This window comes from Heteronotia binoei, chromosome 19 (assembly GCF_032191835.1).
Source record: "Heteronotia binoei isolate CCM8104 ecotype False Entrance Well chromosome 19, APGP_CSIRO_Hbin_v1, whole genome shotgun sequence".
NCBI classification, from domain to species: domain Eukaryota; kingdom Metazoa; phylum Chordata; class Lepidosauria; order Squamata; family Gekkonidae; genus Heteronotia; species Heteronotia binoei.
Genome location: NC_083241.1, coordinates 3578265 through 3599068, shown reverse-complemented (window position 1 = coordinate 3599068; position 20804 = coordinate 3578265). Strand labels below are relative to the sequence as shown.

The following is a 20804-nucleotide window of genomic DNA, read 5'->3' as shown; positions in this document are numbered from 1 at the left end:
CACACAAAGCAGCCGGAGCGAGGCGGGGGCGGCCCTGCTGCCCTCCCCGTCCGCGATGCCGCCCTCCCCGACGGCCGAGCGCCCTTGAGCGGCCCGGAGAGCCTGATGCGGCTGCAGCGCGGCGGGGCTTGGCGGGCGAGCGGGCGGCGGCGGCCCCGGGGCGCCCCGATGCAGCTGCGGCGCGCCCCGGGGAGGCGGCCGCGGCGGCTCTGAGCCTCCTCGCATGTTCCGGTCCAAACGGGCCGGGCTGGTGCGGCGCCTGTGGAGGAGCCGGCTGCTGCTGGCCGAAGACGACGGCGACGGCGGGGATGGCGGCGGCGGCGGCGAGGGGCCGGTGAGGAGCCGCCGCCGGCGAGAAGAAGGAGGCGCCGTCGAGCAGCAGGCGCAGCAGCGGGGCATGGGGCGCGGCGGAGGCGGCGAGGGCGAGCCCGCCCAGGCGGCGCCGGCGGCCGAGGGCGCCTGCAAGGCCGCGGTGAGCTGCTGCCTCTTCCCCGACGGCGGCGCCGCCTCCTCCTCCTCCTCTCCTCCTGCGCTCCCGCGGCCCGAGCAGGAGCTCCAAGCCGGCACCTACGCGCTGCTCAAGCGCCTCAAGGAGCGCTCCCTCGACAGCCTCCTGGAAGCCGTCGAGTCCCGCGGGGGCCTGCCGGGGGGCTGCGTCCTGGTGCCCCGCGCCGAGGCCCGCCTGCCCGCCCCTCCCCACCTCTTGCTGGGCAAGCTCTTCCGCTGGCCCGACCTCCGGCACCCGGCCCAGCTCAAGCCCCTCTGCCAGTGCCGCAGCTTCGGCCTCCTGCCCGACGCGCCCACCATGTGCTGCAACCCCTACCACTTCAGCCGCCTCTGCGGCCCAGGTAAGCCCCTGCGCCCCGGGGGAGCCCCGCTGCGCCAAAGCGCCCGCGTCCTCCCAGAGGCCGCTGCTGGGAACAGAACCCGGAGCGGAGCGCATCCGTGGCTCTTGGCCACAGCCTATGCTTGGAACTCTCCGTCTGCCGCAAGTGATGCTCTGGAGTCTTGGTGCTGGGAGGGCCTCTAGCCCCACTGATGGACCTCCTGACGGCACCTGGCTTTTTTGGCCACTGTGTGACCCAGAGTGTTGGACTGGATGGGCCATTGGCCTGATCCAGCATGGCTTGCCTTACATTCTTTTATCTGGGGCAAGCGGTGCTCTGTATTCTTGGTGCTGGGGGGGGGCACAGTGGGAGAGCTTCTGGTGTCCTGGCCCCACTGATGGACCTCCTGATGGCACCTGGGTTTTTTGTGTGTACAGAGTGTTGGACTGGATGGGGCCATTGGCCTGATCCAACATGGCTTCTCTGATGTTCTTATACAGAGCAGAGGTCCATTGTTGGAACTCTCTGTCTGGGGCAAGTGACTGTGATGCTCTGTGTTCTTGGTGCTGTGCGAGGGGGTGGGCACAGTGGGAGGGCTTCTAGTGTCCTGGTCCCACTGATGGAACTTCTGATGGCCACTGGATTTTTTGGCCACTGTGTGTACAGAGTGTTGGACTGGAGGGGCCACTGGCCTGATCCAACATGGCTTCTCTTATGTTCTTACTTTCAAGAGGGGATTGGATCAACATATGGAGCAGAGGTCCATCAGTGGCTTTTAGCCACTGTGTATTGTTGGAACTCTTTGTCTGGGGCAAGTGATGCTCTGTATTCTTGGTGCTTGGGGGGCACAGTGGGAGGGCTTCTGGTGTCCTGGCTCCACTGATAGACCTCCTGATGGCACCTGGTTCTTTGGCCACTGTGTGGCACAGAGTGTTGGACTGGATGGGCCATTGGCCTGATCCAGCATGGCTTCACTTACGTTCTTATATATGGGGCAAGTGATACTCTGTATTCTTGGTGCTTGGGAGGGGCAACAGTGGGAGGGCTTCTAGTGTCCTGGCCCCACTGATGGACCTCCTGATGGCACCTGGGTTTTTTTGGCCATTGTGTGACACAGAGTGTTGGACTGGATGGGCCATTGGTCTGAATCAACATGGCTTCCCTTCTGTTCTTATGTTAAGTGGGACCTTTTCATTTTTTTTGCGGGTAAACGCTGCTGTAGCCAGGTTCAGGCCCAGGGTCAGATTCCAGCAGAACAGGCTGGTTGATTTGTGCAGAGATTCTTCCCGGATCTGTTGGTCTCCATTAGAAAAGCTGGCGGCTTCCAGCTCAGGAAAGCCTTAGAAGCCAAGAAGGTTTTGTGGGGACCTGTTCTGGGGAGTCAAAAGTGTCTTGAAGGGAACTCCTTCCCTGAAAATCTGCTTCGTCTGGAAGGGGCTACGGGAGTCGAATCTTACTCTTGTGACCGGGATTGTGAGTCGAATAAGTGAAGAGGACGACGGAGTTGGTCCCCTGACCAGCCTAGAAGGAGTGGAACGTTGGAGCCCTCGGCTTGTGTGGGTGGTCAGTCCCCTAACCTGTTTTCTGGTGCTGAATCGTAGGCGTAGAATGTGTGACCCGACTGGGGCAGAAAAGTTAATTCTTCTGCGGGATCGAAATAGGAGTCGAGTCGCACCTTTAAAACCAACTTAGTTTTGTTCAGAACGTAAGCTAATAAAACTAAGTTGGTCTTAAAGGTGCAATGACTCTTATTTTGTTCTACTACTTCAGACCAGCATGGCTGCCCACTTGGATTTATCTTCTGAGAGAAGCGTTGGGTGCAAACGATTTTGGGAAGAGCCTGTCTGAGCATAGGCAGTCTGCGTTGTGGGACAATGGGCATGGTTTGTGTGCCCTGGGGAATTTTGACCCCCCCCCCATTACCCCTCCACGGCTGCTTCCTTGTCTTGTTTCTTTATGCCCGGAATGTTGGTCTCAACTTATTTGGGCCTGTGCATGTAGGGATTGGGGTTGTTTTCAGACCACGAGAGGGGCAGTTGTTTCGGAGCGAAGAGAAGTTTTGGAGTGTTTTAGAGAGAAGAGTCCATCGGTGGCTATTAGCCATAGCTTATCGTTGGAACTCTCTGTCTGCGGCAAGTGATGCTCTGTATTCTTGGTGCTTGGGGGGGCACAGTGGGATGGCTTCTGGTGTCCTGGCTCCACTGGTGGGCCTCCTGATGGTACCTGGGTTTTTTGGCCACTGTGTGACACAGTGTTGGACTGGAGGGGCCATTGGCCTGATCCAACAGGGCTTCTCTTATGTTCTTAAGTGACACAAGAGTGTTGGACTGGATGGGCCACTGGCCTGATCCAACAGGGCTTCTCTGATGTTCTTATGTGACACAGAGTGTTGGACTGGGTGGGCCACTGGCCTGATCCAACAGGGCTTCTCATGTTCTTATGTGACACAGAGTGTTGGACTGGAGGGGCCACTGGCCTGATCCAACAGGGCTTCTCTTATGTTCCTAGAATTTGCTGACCCAAATACTCCTCAGGTGGAAGGGAGGGAGCATGTCACTTCACCTCCTCCAACACTCCTTTTGAGTTGCAGAAGGAACCGTGAGGAAGTGGGCTGCATTCTTTGAGGTGCCGGATCATTCCCAGGAGCCGCTGCCCCTGCAAGCCATGGGAGCAGGCAAGAGTCAGCGTCCAGATACGTGATGGTGGCATCAAATGGGGACTTGACTGTGTAAACTCCAACATGGCGGATAGAACTGGGCTTTGCCTTTGGTCTGCTGAAGCCAATGCCTCGCCTTCAGCTTCCAAAAGCTGGCTTGTGAAGGGAGTTGCAAACATATGAGACCAGGACTTTTTTTTTTTGTAGCAGGAACTCCTTTGCATGTTAGGCCTCACACCCCTGATGTAACCAATTCCCCAAGAGCTTACAGTAGGCCCTGGAAGAAGAGCCCTGTAAGCTCCAGGAGGATCGGCTACATCAGGGGTGCGTGGCCTAATATGCAAAGGAGTTCCTGCTACAATAAAAGCCCTGAATGGAACAATGACCGTCGCAGGCCAGATGCACCAGAAATAACTTCCTTTTCGGTCCGGGTGCTGATCTGAATTGTATCAGTTGGCTTCATTGTCAGCCGCCCAATTAGTGTGATCTAACTAGGGATTGAACCCGTTGCATGCCAAGCAGATGCTCTCCCACGGAGCCACAGGCCCCCTCCTGGAATATTTCCCAGCATTCTTCTTGGACACATGGTGCTTGCCACCTGAAGCAAAGTTTTACCCTTCTGAGCCCAGTGAGTTTAAAGGCATAACCCTGCTTAGGGTTGTCATGACAATCTGGGATGGCCTATTGGGAGCGAGGGCAAAAACCTGAGAATCCTTCCTGCGTGTGCAAAGAAAGTTCCACTGAATTCGTTGCCTTCCTAGAAGACTAACTAAAGTCCGTGCGATGCTTCAGGCGACGGCACCTTTAAGACCCACAAAGTTGAATTCTGCGTACAAAGTCTTTTCAGGTGCATGCTTGCTTTGTGCGCGCGCGCATGAAAGCTTATATCCAGAATTAAGCTTGATTGGCCTTCAAAGGTGCCACTTGACTCCAGCTTTGTTCTTTTCCTTCAGACCAGGGGTGGCCAAACTGTGGCTCGGGAGCCAGATGTGGCTCTTTCACAGGAATTGTGTGGCTCTTGAAGCCCCCACCACCCAGTCAGCTGGCTTGGAGAAGGCATTTGCCTCTTCCAATCACTTCTCCAAGCCAGCTGGCAGCTTGGAGAACACGTTTAAAGTTTGTTGCTTCCTTTCCACCTCTCCATCCCCATCTATTTCCTTCCTTCCTTCCCTCCCTCCCTCAAACATCAGGCATTTATGTCTTGTGGCTCTCAAACATCTGACCTTTATTCTGTGTGGCTCTTATGTTAAGCAAGTTTGGCCGCCCTTGCTTCAAAGCTGGACCTAAAGCCAGTGCAGTTGATTTCCAAGTCAAGGTGTTTAGGATCAGGGTGTTCAATACTGCTCTTCTCTGCTTTTGTGTCTAGGCTCCTGTTGGGCCCCTTTGGGAAAGGGGGTAAGAGAGGGAAGGACGAAACTCCATTCCTCTGTCCTCCCGGATTGGTTTTGGGGACAGGAGAAGCTTGACCCGACGCTTCTGGCTGCAGTGACCGCTCATTTTAATCCCCCATTTTTGCCTCTAAATTGGCATCTGTAGGCACCAGGTTGGGCTTCCTAGGGTGGCTGGGCAGATTTTGCTGAGGTGCCTTTAGAGGCCAACACATCATCTAGAACACACAGATCTTGGAGTGCCCGAGCATTGAAGGTACCCTGGAGCTGAACAGAAGGTGTAGAGGTTGTTCAGGATCTCCCCGCCAGAAATGTTTGGAAGCAGAGCAAGACTGTCGGTGGAACACTTTTGCTCATATTTCCATTCCTCCTTTTTTTTTTGGAATAGATCGCAGCTTAAATTAGGGAAAGCTGTTGGGGTCTATTTATATGCGCAGTGTTCTCTTGTGCAGCGTTAGGTTTAGGTGCACACAAGCGCTCTTGTAGATTTACTTTTAAATGAAAGAAGAGCTTTGCTTCGTTTTACCCTTTTGCAGGATCGCGGAGTGGTAAAGCTGCAGTACCGCGGTCCGAGCTCTCTGCTCACGACCTGAGTTAGATCCCGGCGGAAGCTGGGTTCAGGTAGTCGGCTCCAGGTTGACTCAGCCTTCCGTCCTTCTGAGGTCAGTGAAATGAGTACCCAACTTGCTGAGGGGAAAGTGTAGATGACTGGGGAAGGCAGTGGCAAACCACCGCGTAAAAAGCCTGCCGTGATCTGATGTCACGCCAGAGTCGGAAACAACTGGTGCTTGCACCTTTACCTTTAGGATTGCAGAACAGTGCAGGTTTGATGCAGTAACGTTGACATCCAGGGCCTTCATCGGGCTGCTCTGGCTGAAAGTTGATAAGGAGATGCCTTTGAAGGTAGTGCAGTGTGCGATTCTGTGCATGGTCTCTACTGGAGAGGTGGGAAACAACTCGTTCGAGCTCCTGAGATTTTGCAGTGCTGCCTCGTTTGCACTTGCGTGTGTGTGTACTGAGCACCCGTGAGTGAACCAGGGTGGGCTCTGAAGCTGCTCCACCTGCATGCTCGGCCATGTTTGCTAGGTATTTGTTGGGGATTACATTTGTATTAATGGAAAGCTGTCGGCGCACTGTGGGTTGGGGCTTGGAGCATCAATACTGTGTTATCTGGTTCCAGGACGTTTTCTTGGCTAGGGAACAGGTCAGCCTGTGTGGGGACTCCAGACTGGTGGTGGGTTGCAAGGTGGAATGTTTCTTTTTAGGATCAAATTCCTTTTGTGTGTGGAGCTGGTGTGTGGAGGACTTTTGACCTTCCTTCCTTCATTTCCTAGCTCCCCTATTTCACTTGCTTCTCCTAGGCATGGATTGGGACTTCGGCTGCTCTTTTGTACAGCACCTGACGCACAAAAGAATGAGCGCAACATAGTATATTCAGATGGGTACATATGAACATATGAAGCTGCCTTATACTGAATCAGACCCTTGGTCCATCAGAGTCAGTATTGTCTTCTCAGACTGGCAGCGGCTCTCCAGGGTCTCAAGCTGAGGTTTTTCACACCTATTTGCCTGGACCCTTTTTTGGAGATGCCAGGGATTGAACCTGGGGACCTTCTACTTCCCAAGCAGATGCTCTACCACTGAGCCACCGTCCCTCCCATGCTGGTCTGAAGCAACAGAACAGAATTCGAGTTCAGTGGCACCTTTGCTGGCCTTAAAGGTGCCACCGAACTCAAACGGAATATATTAATAGCAACAGAAATCCCATACAGTCCCCTTCTGGTTTCCCTGCATGGCTTGCCCAACTTTCAGACTTCCTTCCAGAGCCATCTGGCTTCTACGGTTTGCGTTGTGAGTCTTGGGTTGCAGGATTTGCATCCATGACATGCACATGTGCTTTGGACTGGCGGATTGTCTCCATGGAGGCCCCCCGGGGTGGTTGCATCTGGAAACTGGTGGGGAAGTTAGTTTTCCCTGCAAGATAGGAAAGGGTAGGGCTTTCTTCTGACTTCAGGGTTTCTCTCTCTCTCTCTCTCTCTCTGGGTGAAGGAACCCTCATTAATGCAGATGGGGAAACGTCAGAGAACAGGGGTAGATATTTTTATCCAGCTCTGTAGAGAAACCTGTCATTTCCCCTGGTGCTTTGGTTTCAAAGGTATTTTCAGTTGTAGCGTTGATGGCTGAAGGGAATGGCTGTTTTTAGCCATGGAGCAAATATCTGGAGAGGGAACAAAGCCCTGGTTTGAAGTCAATAAAGAAGCAGGCCAAAATACAGGGAAGACGCTTGGTTTTGAGTGTCGAGTTTTTCCACTGTCCTTGGGACTGGCTTGACCACTGTCTCTGGGGGAGGGGGCAGATTCCCAGGTCCCCTTTTTGAGTTTTCTGCAGCTACAGTTTAAGACAGGTGGCCAAACTGTGGCTTGGGAGCCAAGTGGGGCTCTTTCACATGCATTGTGTAGCTCTTGAAGCCCCCACTGCCCCAGCAGCCGACTTGGAGAAGGCATTTCTTTCTTGAAATCACTTCTCCAAGCCAAGCCAGCCAGCAGTTAGGAGAATGCAATTAAAGTTGCTTTCTTTCCACATCACCCTTCCTTCCTTCCTTCCTTCCTTCCTTCCTTCCTTCCTTCCTTCCTTCCTTCCTTCCTTCCTTCCTTCCTTCCTTCCTTCCTTCCTTCCCTCTCTCCTTCCTTCCCTCTCTCCTTCCCTCCTTCCCTCCTTCCTTCCCTCCTTCCTTCCCTCCTTCCCTCCCTCCCTCTGACATTCAGGTCTTGCGGCTCTCAAACATCTGATGTTTATTCTGTGTGGCTCTTACGTCAAGCAACTTTGGCCACTCCTGGTTTAAGAGGAAGAGATAAGCTGAGAGTCGTGGAAACCCAGCTCTGGCCACCCATAGGTTAATTTTTGCTTTGGTGATGGGTGGGCGAAAGAAAAGATAAGCCTCATTCTGTCGTGGGCCTCCCCCTTCTGGAACTCCTTTGGTATGCTGGCAGCCCCCTGTGCTAATGGGATCTACAGGGTGCCAGGAAAAAGGGATAGGATTACACCCAGATTTCCAACCTCGGCTGCCTGTGAATTAATCCCAAATCAAGCTCTCCTCTTCCCGAGGTTCTCTTCCAGCCGTGAGATTCCTCGCTTGCCTAGAGAGTCGCCTCCCTCTTTTAACCCCCTTGGTGTGGGTCAGCTGGCAACAGGAGGCAGTGCCTTGGCATGGTTTGGAAGGAGTTGGGCACCAGAGAGCAAGAAAGGGTGCCTGTCTCGAGGGGTCAGCGGCTTCCCCTTGGGCCAACCCCACCCCCCTTGCAACGGCGTGGACTCGCCCCCATTTCTGCCCACATTTTGGGAATAGCTGGCGCTCGCTGGAGCATGCTGTGAGAATCCACCCTCCCCGGTGGGGAAGGGGGGGGCAGAGAGTCGCTTTGGCCTCTTTCCTCTCCTCCCGCAACAGGCATTTTGACTTCTTGTTGTTTGTCAAATGAGCTGTTGGAAAGGAAGGGAAAAAAACCACAGAATTTGACTTTTATTCCCCCCCCATCCACTTTGAGTTCAGGAGCAAAAGTGTCCCAGAGAGGGGGCTCGAATGCCAAAGAAAAGTCTTTGGCAGTGGGTGGTGAACAGTGTCCCCTCTGAGCTGAGTGAGTGTGAGCTAGCTCACAGATTTTTAGCCTCCGGTTTGCACATTTTTGTCTTAGGTCAGGAAGGAGGGCCCCAGAGCAGGCTAATTGACGCAGCAGCTCACCACTGTAAGGCCGGTCACTCACAAAGTGGAATTTTTGCTCACACGGCTCTGCAGTTTAGAGGGAACGTTGGTGGTGAACTGTGCAAAAGGGGCTCTTCCTCCGGAGGGGGCTTGGAGCTGCCCACGTTTCTGTGTGCACATGTTTTTTTTTGGGGGGGGGGGGAGAAGGACTCCCTCCCTCCCCAGGAAACGTGCCAGAGGTTGCAGCCTCCAGTGCCATGGGGTGGTCCTTCCAGCCGCATCTCTTTTGCTGTCACCAAACCCACCAAATTGCTATGGTTTCAGTTTATGCTGGAGGAAACACAACTTTTTTGGGGGGGGGGGGAGCTGGGAGAGAGGAGAGGTCTATAAAATAACTGGGTTTCTTGAAGCAGAAGAAGATGGGAATTAGAGAGAGCAACACACAAACACACACCCACAAATCCCTTTTCCTTTGGCCTAGCATGATCCCCTTTCAAGCGAGATTGGTGTCATGTTGTGCTTAAAAAGCTCCCCCCCCCCCCGCTTCCTCCTCCTTTTTCCTCCCCTATTGCCTTCGGAGGTTCCCCCTCTCAGCTATTTCAGCAAAGAAGTGGTGATAATATGCAGTTTGAGTTTGGCTGGCGCCAGACTGCCGAGCAGGGAAGCCGCCCTTAAAGCCGCAGTGCCTCTTTTCCCCAGACTCCTTTTCCTGTAGCCAGTGGGATTCTCTTGTTTGTTGTTGGTTTTGAAATTTTTTAAAATTAAAAGTAGCAAAAGCAGTTCCTCTCCTCAACCCTTCCTTACCAGAACCAGGGATTCCGGCCTCGACATCTGACTTTAAAAGAGCTGCCCCCCCCCCTCCCCAAATTCTGAAATTCAAAGATGGAAAAACAAAAAGACCAAGGTTTTCTTTGGACACGGAATCTCCCTGCTGTCGTTAGCTTGGCATGGGAGCAGCTTGGTTCCCCCCCCCCCACTTTTTTTTTGCATGTAATTAGGAGGAACAAATCCTTCAGGATATTGAAAGCTAATGACCCCCCCCCCCTTCTTTCTGGCAAGAGAGCTTTCTTTAATTGTATTTGTTTTGCAATTCCAGTTCCTCCCGTTGTGCTTCAAATTCGTTTGCTTTGTGTCTTTCCTACGGAGAGGGAGTGAATTCTTTTCTCTCCCTCCCCAAATATTACTGGAACGCCGAGTACCGTGTTCCTTGTAACAAATGCACACAAGTTTGTGTGGAACGGGCACTGCTGTAGCCACCTCCAAAGGAGCGCAGAGCCTTCCAAAAACATGACAGCACGAGCAGGGAATGTTTCTACTACAGAATGAAACCAGGTTTGCTCTGCAGACATAAGCCAGTTCGACTGTCTTGGCTCTCCAGGAAGCCCTGGAATTTGGGGCTTTCAAAAATGGACTAAAGGTCTTGGAACTGGGAAGACCTAATTGCCCAGGCGAACTAAAATTCCCAAGTTTCCTTGGGGCTGGAGGAATGGAGGGTAATGGCAAATGAATCAGTGGAGCCATGCAGAGGCCTTCTGCCACCCGGTTTCCACCTGTTAAGAGTATTTAGCACGGGGGTGGCCAGACTGTGGCTCAGGAGCCACACGTGGCTCTTTCACACATATCGTGTGGCTCTCAAAGCCCCCGCTGCCCCCATTGGCCGGCTTGGAGAAGGCATTTGTCTCTTTATATCACTTCACCAAGCCAGCTGGCAGCTTGGAGAATGCATTTAAAGTTCAAGTTGCTTTCTTTCCATCTCTCCTTCCCCCTCCCTCCCCCAATCTATTTGCTTTCTTTCCTTCTTCCTGCCTTTCCTCCTGCTTGTGGCTCTCAAACATCTGATGTTCATGTCTTGAGACTCTCAAACATCTGATGTTTATTCTATGCGGCTCTCGCGTTAAGCAAGTTTGGCCACCCCTAGGAGACAAGCAGGGAGGGAGGGAAAAAAGGAAGGAAGTTAATCTAAAAGTTTGTGATACTTCTGGGCATCGTTCTTGAGCTCTTGATCTTTTGGGGGGCGTCGCCATCAGTGTGATTTCCATCCGGTTTCAGCCCAGCTTCTGCATCCTTAGTGTGGAAGCGCAATTTTTCTTTTTCGCTGTGTAAACCATTCAGCAGTGTTAACGTGAGTTCTTCTTCTTTTGCAGAATCTCCACCCCCTCCGTATTCTCGGCTGTCTCCGAACGACGAACAAAAGCCGCTGGGTAGGTATATCTCCTCCGTATAGACTTTTCTCTGCAGCTAGCAAGGCAGAAAGAAGACCATAGTTTGCGCACGCGTGTGTTGTTTGTCAGTGCATAAAATGTTTGGAACTAGAAAGATGAGGGGCAGCAGGTGCTGGGATGGCGTTGAGGCATACCTGCATTGCAGTGACACGGGATGCCAGTGGCAAAAGCCATCTCTTCCTAGATGCTACAAATGGAAGTGCAGAAGTCGGTGCTGAGTTCAGGATACTGTTGTTGTCCTTTTCATTAAACAAAGAGTTTGCTTCTAGCTAGAAGTGAGCATTGGTCTTGGAGCGCATAGGCTGTGTGCGGCCTTATGCCGAATCAGGCTATTTGTCCATCAAAGTCAGTCTTGTCTACTCAGACTGGCAGCAGCTCTCCAGGATCACTGGCTGAGGTCTTTCACATTCCTGCCTGGTCCTTTTCCACCGGAGACGCTGGGGATCGAACCGGGCACCTCTTGCATGTCGAGCAGATGCTCTCCTGCGGAGCGACGGCCGAGATGTCGAGCAGCTGCTGGTGCCCTGCCATCCTCCCCTGCTGGGAGATGCGAAAGGAAAGTGACCACCCTCGATGGCTTCTTTTCCAGATGTGCGCCACGGCATGCGCATCCCGCGATGTGCGTTTTCATCCGGAGTGTTCCTAAGGAGAGTGATGCCATAACAAGCCTGTTGACTTCTGTTTAGGGCGGCGCTCTTGGCCGTTTCTGCTTTCTGGTATCTCATCCAGCGCCATAGCTGGGATGCGTTCTCACAGGCTTCTTTGTTGACAGCGGGGACGCTTCTGTCTTCCAGGGAATGGTGCAAATTACATCTCTTTTAAAAGGACCTTTGCCAGTGGAACAAAGATGAGCAAACAATACTGCTACAAACAGCACCTCTGCAAACAATACAAATGCTTCAATCCTCATATAATTTAAACCAGTGTATAGAAGAAGATGAAAAATTGCAGATTTATACCCCGCTCTTCTCTCTGAATCAGAGACTCAGAGCGGCTTACAATCTCCTGCAACTTCTACCCCCACAACAGACACCCTGTGAGGCGGGTGGGGCTGAGAGGGCTTTCCCAGAAGCTGCCCTCTCAAGGACAGAGTCTCAGAGCGGTCTACAATCTCCTTTCCCTTCTTCCCCCCCCTGTGAGGTGGGTGGGGCTGAGAGAGCTCTCACAGCAGCTGCCCTTTCCTGCGATAGCTCTGGCTGACCCAAGGCCATTCCAGCAGGTGCAAGTGGAGGAGTGGGGAAACAAATCCGGTTCTTCCAGGTAAGAGTCCGCGCACTTCACCACGACACCAAACTGGCTCTCTCAAAGTCAGCATATCTTCCCTCCAAAGAAATTACAATTACAATTCATTTGCTTCCACAGTTTCCAATAGAGGGATTTGTCCTCTTCAACAGTCCCTTCCCTCAGCAATTAAACATAATACAGTCCATGAAAAGTTCTGAAATCCTTTCTGAATTGACGAAGACCGGTATTGAAACGTCTTGAAACCTAGAGGGGACGTCTTATGAAGGCTGCAAGGATTTCCTGGTCTTTCCTACTGGGAAGCATTTCAGAACATTTCATGGACTCTCTTATGAATTTTAATTACAGAGGGAAGGAATTGTTGAAGACGACTGATCCCTCTATTGGAAACCGTGGAAGCAACCGAGTCGTAATGAACTGTAATTGTAATTTCTTTGCAGCGAAGTTATGATGACATTGTCTACGCTGGATTAATTACGTGAGGGTTGAAGCATTTGGTATTGTTTTCAGCGGTTCAGTTTGTAGCAGTATTTTTTGCTGTGTTCGCGCTGAAACCCCTTCTGTGGGAATTGTGCCAACCCCACTTAAAGTGCTGTATTGCAAGGGGATTTTTTTTCCTTCCGTGTGTGTGTGTGTGCGTGCGCATGCGTGCACACGCCCCTGCCCCCCATGCCTAGAAGTCATGGCGGCCTCTGGCAACTCTATTGGGGCATAGAGGATCTTTAGACAAGTGGTTTGATAGCCTGCCTCAGCCTCCCGACTCCTGGTATTCTCTGGAAGGTCTTCCTGCCAAATACTTTTCAAGACGCTTTTGAGTGCCACTTTGGTCTTCCTCTCCTCCTTTAAGGACTTCTGGTTTTTTAAAAGAAAAAAAAATCCAAAGAAGCATGGTCCGAGAGACTGGGCATAAAACGGTGACCTACTTAAAAGCTGGCAGAATCCGACGGCGCGTCGCCTTCCAAAGTATATATTGCCGTTGAGGAATTTAAACATCGTTCCCGGTGGATGTGATGACTGGCCCGCTGTTTTGGCAGCGGTTCAGGGGGACGGGAATCCTGGGCAGACCCACCGGATCGAAGTTGGGCTGAGGTGACGGAGCTCTGAACTTTGGCTTGTGCTAGCACAGGAGTAAAGGGCGAGGGAGAGTCGGGTGAAAAGGAGGGCACTGCAGCTGGACAGAAGAGGGAATAGTTCGCTGGTCACCGTTAAGGCCAAAGCGTTCGATCCTTTGAGTCGGTGGCCAAGGGCGTTCCTGTCGGAAACGAAAAAGCAGAGCTGTTTCAGCAGCATCTCGGGAAGTTTTCTTGAGACGAAGAAGAAGACGGCAGATTTATACCCCGCCCTTCTCTCTGAATCAGAGACTCAAGAGTGGCCTACAATCTCCTTTATCTTCCCTCACAACAGACTCCCTGTGAGGTGGGTGGGGCTGAGAGAGCTCTCACAGAAGCTGCCCTTTCAAGGACAGCTCTGCCAGAGCTATGGCTGACCCAAAGCCATTCCAGCAGCTGCAAGTGGACGAGTGGGGAATCAAACCCGGTTCTCCCAGATAAGAGTCCACGCGCTTAACCGCTACACTAAACTGAGCTGTGAGTGGACTCCCAAAGCCCATCTTGTGGGATAAAAAAAGGGGTTGGGGTACAGAGGAGAACTGTAGAGTGCTGCAGCGGACGTCGCTTGGGCTCTTTCAAGGCTAATCCCCTGGTCGCAGTAGGATGCTTTCTGTCGCAAGAATGGAGAGAAGTCAGGTCCTCTCCATCCGTCCCTCCTGTGATCTGTTTTGGGCCAGAACTTAGCCTTGTACCTCCCCGAGGTGACTATTGCCCCTCGAAATTTGGTCCACACCGGCTCGTGGTATTGCTGGAGCCACAAAGCAGAGATCTACTACATTTGAGTCCAGTAGCACCTTGTAGATAGAAGATTTTCAGGGTATGAGCTAGGAGTTTTGACTCTTTAAAGGAGGGGTGTCAAACATGCAGCCCAGGGGCCAAATCAGGCCACCAGAGGGCTCCTATCAGGCCCCCGAGCAACTGGCTGTCATCTGCTTCCTTCTCCCTGTCTCTTGCTTCCTTCTGCATCACAGCTTGCTTTGCCAGGCTTGCTCAATCACACAAAGCCTCTATTTTCTCCATTGGTTGAGACTCCTCCCTTGGAGAGGAAGGGAGGGGAGGGATAGATTGCTTTGCCTGGCTCTCTCAGTCACACAGCAGAGCTGCTGAGTCAAGCCTCTCTTCTGTTGGCTGAGGCTCCTTCCCCTCCTGGTTTCCTGGGGAAGGAAGGAAAGAGACAGAACTTCCTTTGCCCAGTTCCCTGGATCCCCTGGGAGAGACACAAAGAAAGCACCTTTAAGACCAACGAGTGCTAATGTTTTATTTTAAGGGCTTTAAAAATAACCTTTAATCGTTTTTGTCTTTTATAAAGTTTCTATCTCTGCTACCTAATCTTAAATAGGTACACACATGGCCCGGCCCAACAAGGTCTCATTTATGTCGGATCTGGTCCCCATAACAAATGAGTTTGACGCCTCTGCTCTAAAGCTCCTACCCGGAGAATTTTGTTGGTCTCTTAAGGTGCTACTGGGTTCGAATCTAGCTGTTCTGCTGCAGGCTGCCGCTGCTACTCTGGATTCCCTGGCTGACTTCGATTCCTTCCTTGCATTCTTCCGGACAGTGAGCTGAATGGAACTTGGCTTTTGGGGCTGGTGCGATTGCAAAGTGAGACAACGCATCCCAGGCTGATGTTGGAGCAGACGTTTAGAGCACAATTTTAATTAAAGGGGCCTCAGCGCAGGGTGGGGAGGGAGACCAACAAAGGGCTTTTAACTTGTTAAAACAAAGTTTTCTTCGTTTCAGCAGGGGGAGGGAGGGAGGAAGGAAGGAAGGAAGGAAACAAGAATAAACAGCTTCAAGAATTTTAATAGTGATAATTAAGTATAGTAACGATGAATTGTTTGGAGGCTTAATGTAACCTTATCCCCAGAGCACCAAGTTCCTACTTGTTTCGTTCCCTCAGCCTTGGTTATTGTTTTGAGGCTCTCTGCTTGGGTTTGGCACGTCAGGAAAGCCAAGGGGAACGATTCAGGGTCCGGCATTCATAGGAACGGAGGAGAGTCCGCTGTCTACTGTCGCGGCTGTTCAGGTGGCTGTGTCCTTTGCTAGCGAGGCATGCTTTACTTTGCCCGCTTCTCGAGGAGGGCAGTGCCCACTGGAATTGTGGGAGCATCTCTCAGAGGTGTATTCCAGCCAGGGGTGGGATTCTAGCAGGAGCCCCTTTGCATATTAGGCCACACACCCCTGATGTAGCCAATCCTCCAAAGACTTACAAAAAAAGTGCCTTGTAAGCTCTGGGAGGATTGGCTTCATCTAGGGGTGTGGTCTCATATGCAAAGGAGCTCCTGCTAGAATTTCACCCCTGATTCCAACTCTCCTTTTCTAGGAAGGAAGCGAGCCTCTCTGGTTGAGGAATTGGGAAGGCCTGCCTGCTTAGGTAGAGCATCTGTAAGGACACGTAGTTTGGGAGGGAAGGTGAGAGCTCTCCCTGCCTTCTCTTCCATTAGCTGAGGGTCATCCACCGTTGCCTAAGAGACCCCAGTCAGTTTCTTGGTAACCTGAAGGAGCTTTGAGCGGAAGGGGTCGTGGTATGAGCGGAGTTGGCAGAAGACCAGAGGTGAATCTGACCCAACACCTTGGAGTTTGTCGTAGGGCATACTATGCAGTGGCAGTGAAGAATTGTTCTACTGCTTCAGGCCAACATGGCTGCTCATGAGGGCTGGCGCATGGGAGTAGGTTAAGTAGGCGGCCACCTAGGGCGCCATTTGGCGTAGGGGTGCCACGAGGTGCCCTCTCTCCTCACAACTGTTGCCTTACTGACTTCACCGAGGCTTGGGAAGTCTCAGTGAATTTGGGGGGGGGGTGGCATGGCAGTGAGTGTGCTCAGAACCCAGCTCTGAGCGCCCCCGTTGCCTTCCTAATTTTGCCAAGGTCTCTCAAGGCTTGGGAAGCCTTGGCAAAGTCCAGAGAGGTACGGCAGTGGGTGCACTCAGCGCCCAGCTCTGTCTGTGCCCACTGCCTTCCTAACTTCGCCAAGGCCTCTCAGGCTTGGGAAGTCTCGGCAAAGTCCAGGGGGCGTGTCGTCATTGGGGCACGTGTGAATAGAACCCTTGGGGTGGGGATGGGGGTGCAGTGTTCAGCCTGGGGTGCAAGAACTCCTAGCACCGGGCCTGCTAATAACCTGTATATATTTCAAGATGGGTGGCCATGTTCGTCTCTCTGTAGCAGACAACCATGGTGCTGGAGAAGAATCTGAGAGTCTCTTGGACTGCAGGAAGATCCAATCAGTCAGTCCTAGGGGAAATCAACCCAGACTGTTCCTTGGAAGGTCAGATGCTGAAGATGAAGCTCAAATACTTTGGCCACCCAATGAGAAGGGAGCCCTCCCTGGAGAAGACTCTTGAGAGTCCCTTGGACTGCAAGAAGATCCAGTCAGTCAGTCCTAAGGGCAATCAACCCAGACTGTTCCCTGGAAGGTCAGATGCTGAAGCTGAAACTCAAAATCCTTTGGCCCCCAAATGAGAAGGGAGCCCTCCCTGGAGAAGATCCTGATGCTGGGAAAGACAGAAGGCAAAAGAAGAAGGGGACGGCAAAAGAAGAGATGGCTGGACAGCGTTACTGATGTAACAAACACAAATTAGAGCAGACTTTGGAGGATGGTGGAAGACAGGAGGGCCTAGCGTGACTTTATCCATGGGGTCGCAAAGAGTCGGACTCGACTGTGCGACTGAACAACAACAAAGCAGTAGAAAAGAGCCAGAGTCCAGGCGCCCCGGAAAGACTAACACAGTTTGTGGCAGGGGAGGAGTTTTGGGGAGTCGCTGCTTGCTTCTTCAGGTATCTTCTTCGCGTATCTGAAGAAGTGAGCAGTGCCTCCCCTGCCACCAATTTTGTTAGTCCTCATCCCTTTCTGAGCCTGCAGGCCCCTTCGGAATCCTGACGCACAGCGGCGGCCAAAATCGCAAAGTGACTGACGCAGAAGGTGGAGCCAACCACAAAGCTGTATAAATCGGTGCGGCCTCATTTGGAGTACTGTGCACAATTCCGGTCACCGCACCTCAAACAAAGATATAGCATTGGAAAAGGTGCAGGAAAGGGCAACTGGAATGATTCAAGGGTTGGAACCCTTTCCCTATGAAGAAAGGTTAAAACACCTGGGACTCTTTAGCTTGGAGAAACATCGACTGCGGGGTGACATGATAGAGGTTTACAAGATAATGCATGGGATGGAGAAAGTAGAGAAAGAAGTACTTTTCTCCCTGTCTCACAATACGAAAACTTGTGGTCACTCAATGAAATTGCTGAGCAGTCGGGTTAGAATGGATAGAAGGAAGTCCTTCTTCACCCAAAGGGGGATTAACATGTGGAATTCACTGCCACAGGAGGTGGCGGTGGCTACAAGCATAGCCAGCTTCAAGAGGGGATTGGATAAGCATATGAAGCCGAGATCCATCAATGGCTATTGGCCAAAGCGTATTGTTGGAACTCTCTTGTCTGGGGCAGTGATGCTCTCTATTCTTGGTGCTTGGGGGGGGGGGCACAGTGGGAGGGCTTCTAGTGTCCTGGCCCCACTGGTGAGCCTCCTGATGACACCTGAGTTTTTTGACCACTGTGTGACACAGAGTGTTGGACTTGATGGGCCATTGACCTGATCCAACATGGCTTCTCTTATGTTCTTAACGTTAGGGAGCAAAGTTCTACGTAACTTTAATAGTGCCTGTTCAGCATTTCAGGCAGAAGCTCTGTTTAACAGGATGCTTTTAAAAAAAAAAATGCAGAGCCAATCAGAAACTGCTGGGCAAAAGCCTCACTAAACCCCGCCCTCCTTTCTAAAAACAGTCGACGGGGGCCAAGAAAGGTGTCAACAGGTGGTGTTGTGCCCATGGGCACAATCAGGGGTGGAATGCTAGCAGGAGCTCCGTTGCATATTAGGCCACACACCCCTGATGTAGCCAATCCTCCAAGAGCTTACAAGGCTCTTTTTTGTAAGCTCTTGGAGGATTGGCTACATCGGGAGCGTGTGGTCTAATATGCAAAGGAGCTTCTGCTAGAATTCCACCCCTGGGCACAATGCTGGGGAATCCTGAAGTAGAGGGAATCCCCTGAAGGTTGTTGCTTGCCTTCCATAGGAGGTAACACACAAATTGATCCAAATAAGAATAAAGCAGGAATTAAAAGCGGAATTTGCTTGAGCGTATTCTGTTTGTGTGAATGTGTCTTTGCTCTCTGGGTGGGCCGCAACTCATGTGCACAGTGGTGCTCCGACCTCATCCTGTGGAATAACGCTCTCGTCTTTTCTCCCCTCTCCCAGATCTTTCCGATTCCACGTTGTCCTACACTGAAACAGAGGCGACGAACTCTCCTTGCATCACACCCGGAGAATTCTCAGGTTGGCAACTGTAATTTCTTGAAACCGAGGGACCCTTTTGATGACAGTTTTAGCGAGATGGTTTTAGGAAATAAACCGTTGAAGCCTTGATCTCAGAAGTGGAAACCGAGACGGGACAATTGTCCCGGCGAGGAGTTTGCGGCCTCAGAGTAAGACCAGAGGTTTGGTCGATGGCCTTACCTGTTGGAGATCTCTTGAGAATCTCTCTTGCGCCATCTTTACCGGCTTACGCAACCGCCGCTGTTGGGCTGGCCTATCCGCTCGGTTCAAAAGTGAGGTGTTCCCTTTTGCAATAGTCTCGCCTGTTTTGCAGGGCTTGGATTTGCCTGAGGGAACTTCTGACGAGTGAGTTCTCACACTCCTCTTGTGGTTTGTTGTGGAACCAAGTGTCTGGAAAGGCGCAGCTCGTTTTAAGCCATCCTGGCTGCTTTTGTTTGTGTGCTAACATTTGGTCTCCCGCCCGCCATCCGCTCTGGGGTGAGAAGGGTGCAGTTTGCGAAGGGCAGAATGAGGCCGGAGGCGTCGTCGTTGTTTTCCTGATGCCGGAAAGTCCAAGTGAAATATGTTGTTGTTGGCGGAGCAGAGGGGCGGCTGGGAAGGAAGACAGTCGACCGGATTTTCAGTTGTGCTGTAACAGTTCGGAGGATGAAAACTGGCAACCAGGGCCGGGCTTGGTCTATTCACAGTGGGCCTTCTGACTCCTTTCCTTGGCACTAGGGGAGGGACGGTGGCTCAGTGGTAGAGCATCTGCTTGGGAAGCAGAAGGTCCCAGGTTCAATCCCTGGCATCTCCAAAAAAGGGTCCAGGCAAAATGGTGTGAAAAACCTCAGCTTGAGACCCTGGAGAGCCATGAATGGGGCTGTGGCTCAGTGGTAGAGCATCTGCTTGGGAAGCAGAAGGTCCCAGGTTCAATCCCTGGCATCTCCAAAAAAGGGTCCAGGCAAATAGGTGTGAAAAGCCTCAACTTGAGACCCTGGTGAGCCGCTGCCAGTCTGAGAAGACAATACTGACTTTGATGGACTGAGGGTCTGATTCAGTATAAGGCAGCTTCATATGTTCATATGTTCACTAGCCAGTCCCCAGTTGGGCTTGGAAGAGTTAGCCAGGGCCTTTTTTGTAGGAAAATCCCAGCAGCACCCTCTGACATAACCACGGTTTCACACAGGCCTTTTTTGTAAAAAAAAAAAAAAAAAAAAAAAAAAAAGCCCAGTAGGCACTCATTTGCATATTTGGCCACACCCCCTGACCCCAAGTCAGCTGGAGCTGCATTCCTGTGCAGAGCCAGTCTGGTGTAGTGGTTAAGTGCGCGGACTTTTATCTGGGAGAACTGGGTTTGATTCCCCACTCCTCCATGTGCAGCTGCTGGAACGGTCTTGGGTCAGCCATAGCTCTGGCAGAGGTTGTCCTTGAAAGGGCAGCAGATGTGAGAGCCCTCTCAGCCTCACCCACCTCACCGGGTGTCTGTTGTGGGGGGAGAAGATGCAGGAGATTGTAAGCCACTCTGATTCAGAGAGAAGGGTGGGGTATAAGTCTGCAGTTGTCGTGTTCCTGCTCAAAAAAAGTCCTGGAGTTAGCTATGCTTATGTTGCTACAGGCTGAGCAAAGGAGGTGTAGTGTATTATCTTGGACATGGGAGAAAGAGAGAGAGAGAGATTTGGCTCTTGGGCCAAATGGGGGCATTCTTGATCTTGCTGGTGTCCTTTGCCTGTTCAGGTGGACTGTTGAGACTTTCTAGCAGAGTGGAAGAGCTGTAAGCTAGTGACGGAACTTGCTACAGTAGGGGTGTCAAACATGCAGCCCGAGGGCCAGATCAGGTCCCTGGAGGGTTCCTATCAGGCCCGCAAGCAAGTCTGCTTCCTTCTCTCTTTCTCTTGCTTTTTTCTGTGTCACAGCTTGCTTTGCCAGGATTTCTCCAGCAGAGCAAAGCCTCTATTTCCCCCATTGGCTGAGGGTCCTCTCTTGAGGAGGAAGTAGGGGGGGGGGAGGGAGCTTGCTTTGATACTGATCACAATATTAAAAAGATAAAGGTAGTCCCTGTGCAAGCATCAGTCGTTTCCGACTCTGGGGTGACATCGCATCATGACGTTTTCACGGCAGACTTTTATACGGGGTGGTTTGCCATTGCCTTCCCCAGTCATCTACCTCAGAAGGATGGAAGGCTGAGTCAACCTCGAGCCGGCTGTCTGAACCCAGCATCTGCCAGGATCGAACTCAGGTCGTGAGCAGAGCTTAGGACTGCAGTACTGCAGCTTTACCACTCTGCGCTATGGGGCTCTTAGATCACACTATTGCAAGAGTGCTAAGTTTTTACGCAAGTTTTGTTAAAAAGCAATCTTT

General features: G+C 51.9%; 1 protein-coding gene and 1 non-coding gene across 2 annotated transcripts in view; both read left to right on the top strand.

The window, feature by feature from the left end:
* Positions 1 to 223: 223 nt before the first annotated feature.
* Positions 224 to 20804, top strand: part of SMAD6 (SMAD family member 6) — an 84809-nt gene continuing 64228 nt past the window's right edge. Inside the window, exons 1-3 of the mRNA XM_060260362.1 lie at positions 224 to 848; positions 10713 to 10769; positions 18390 to 18467. Of these exons, the coding sequence (XP_060116345.1) occupies positions 224 to 848; positions 10713 to 10769; positions 18390 to 18467 (760 nt within the window). The remainder of the gene's footprint in view (positions 849 to 10712; positions 10770 to 18389; positions 18468 to 20804) is intronic.
* TRNAP-GGG (transfer RNA proline (anticodon GGG)) lies at positions 19323 to 19394 on the top strand. The gene has a single exon. It is a non-coding gene; the product is annotated as a tRNA-Pro (tRNA).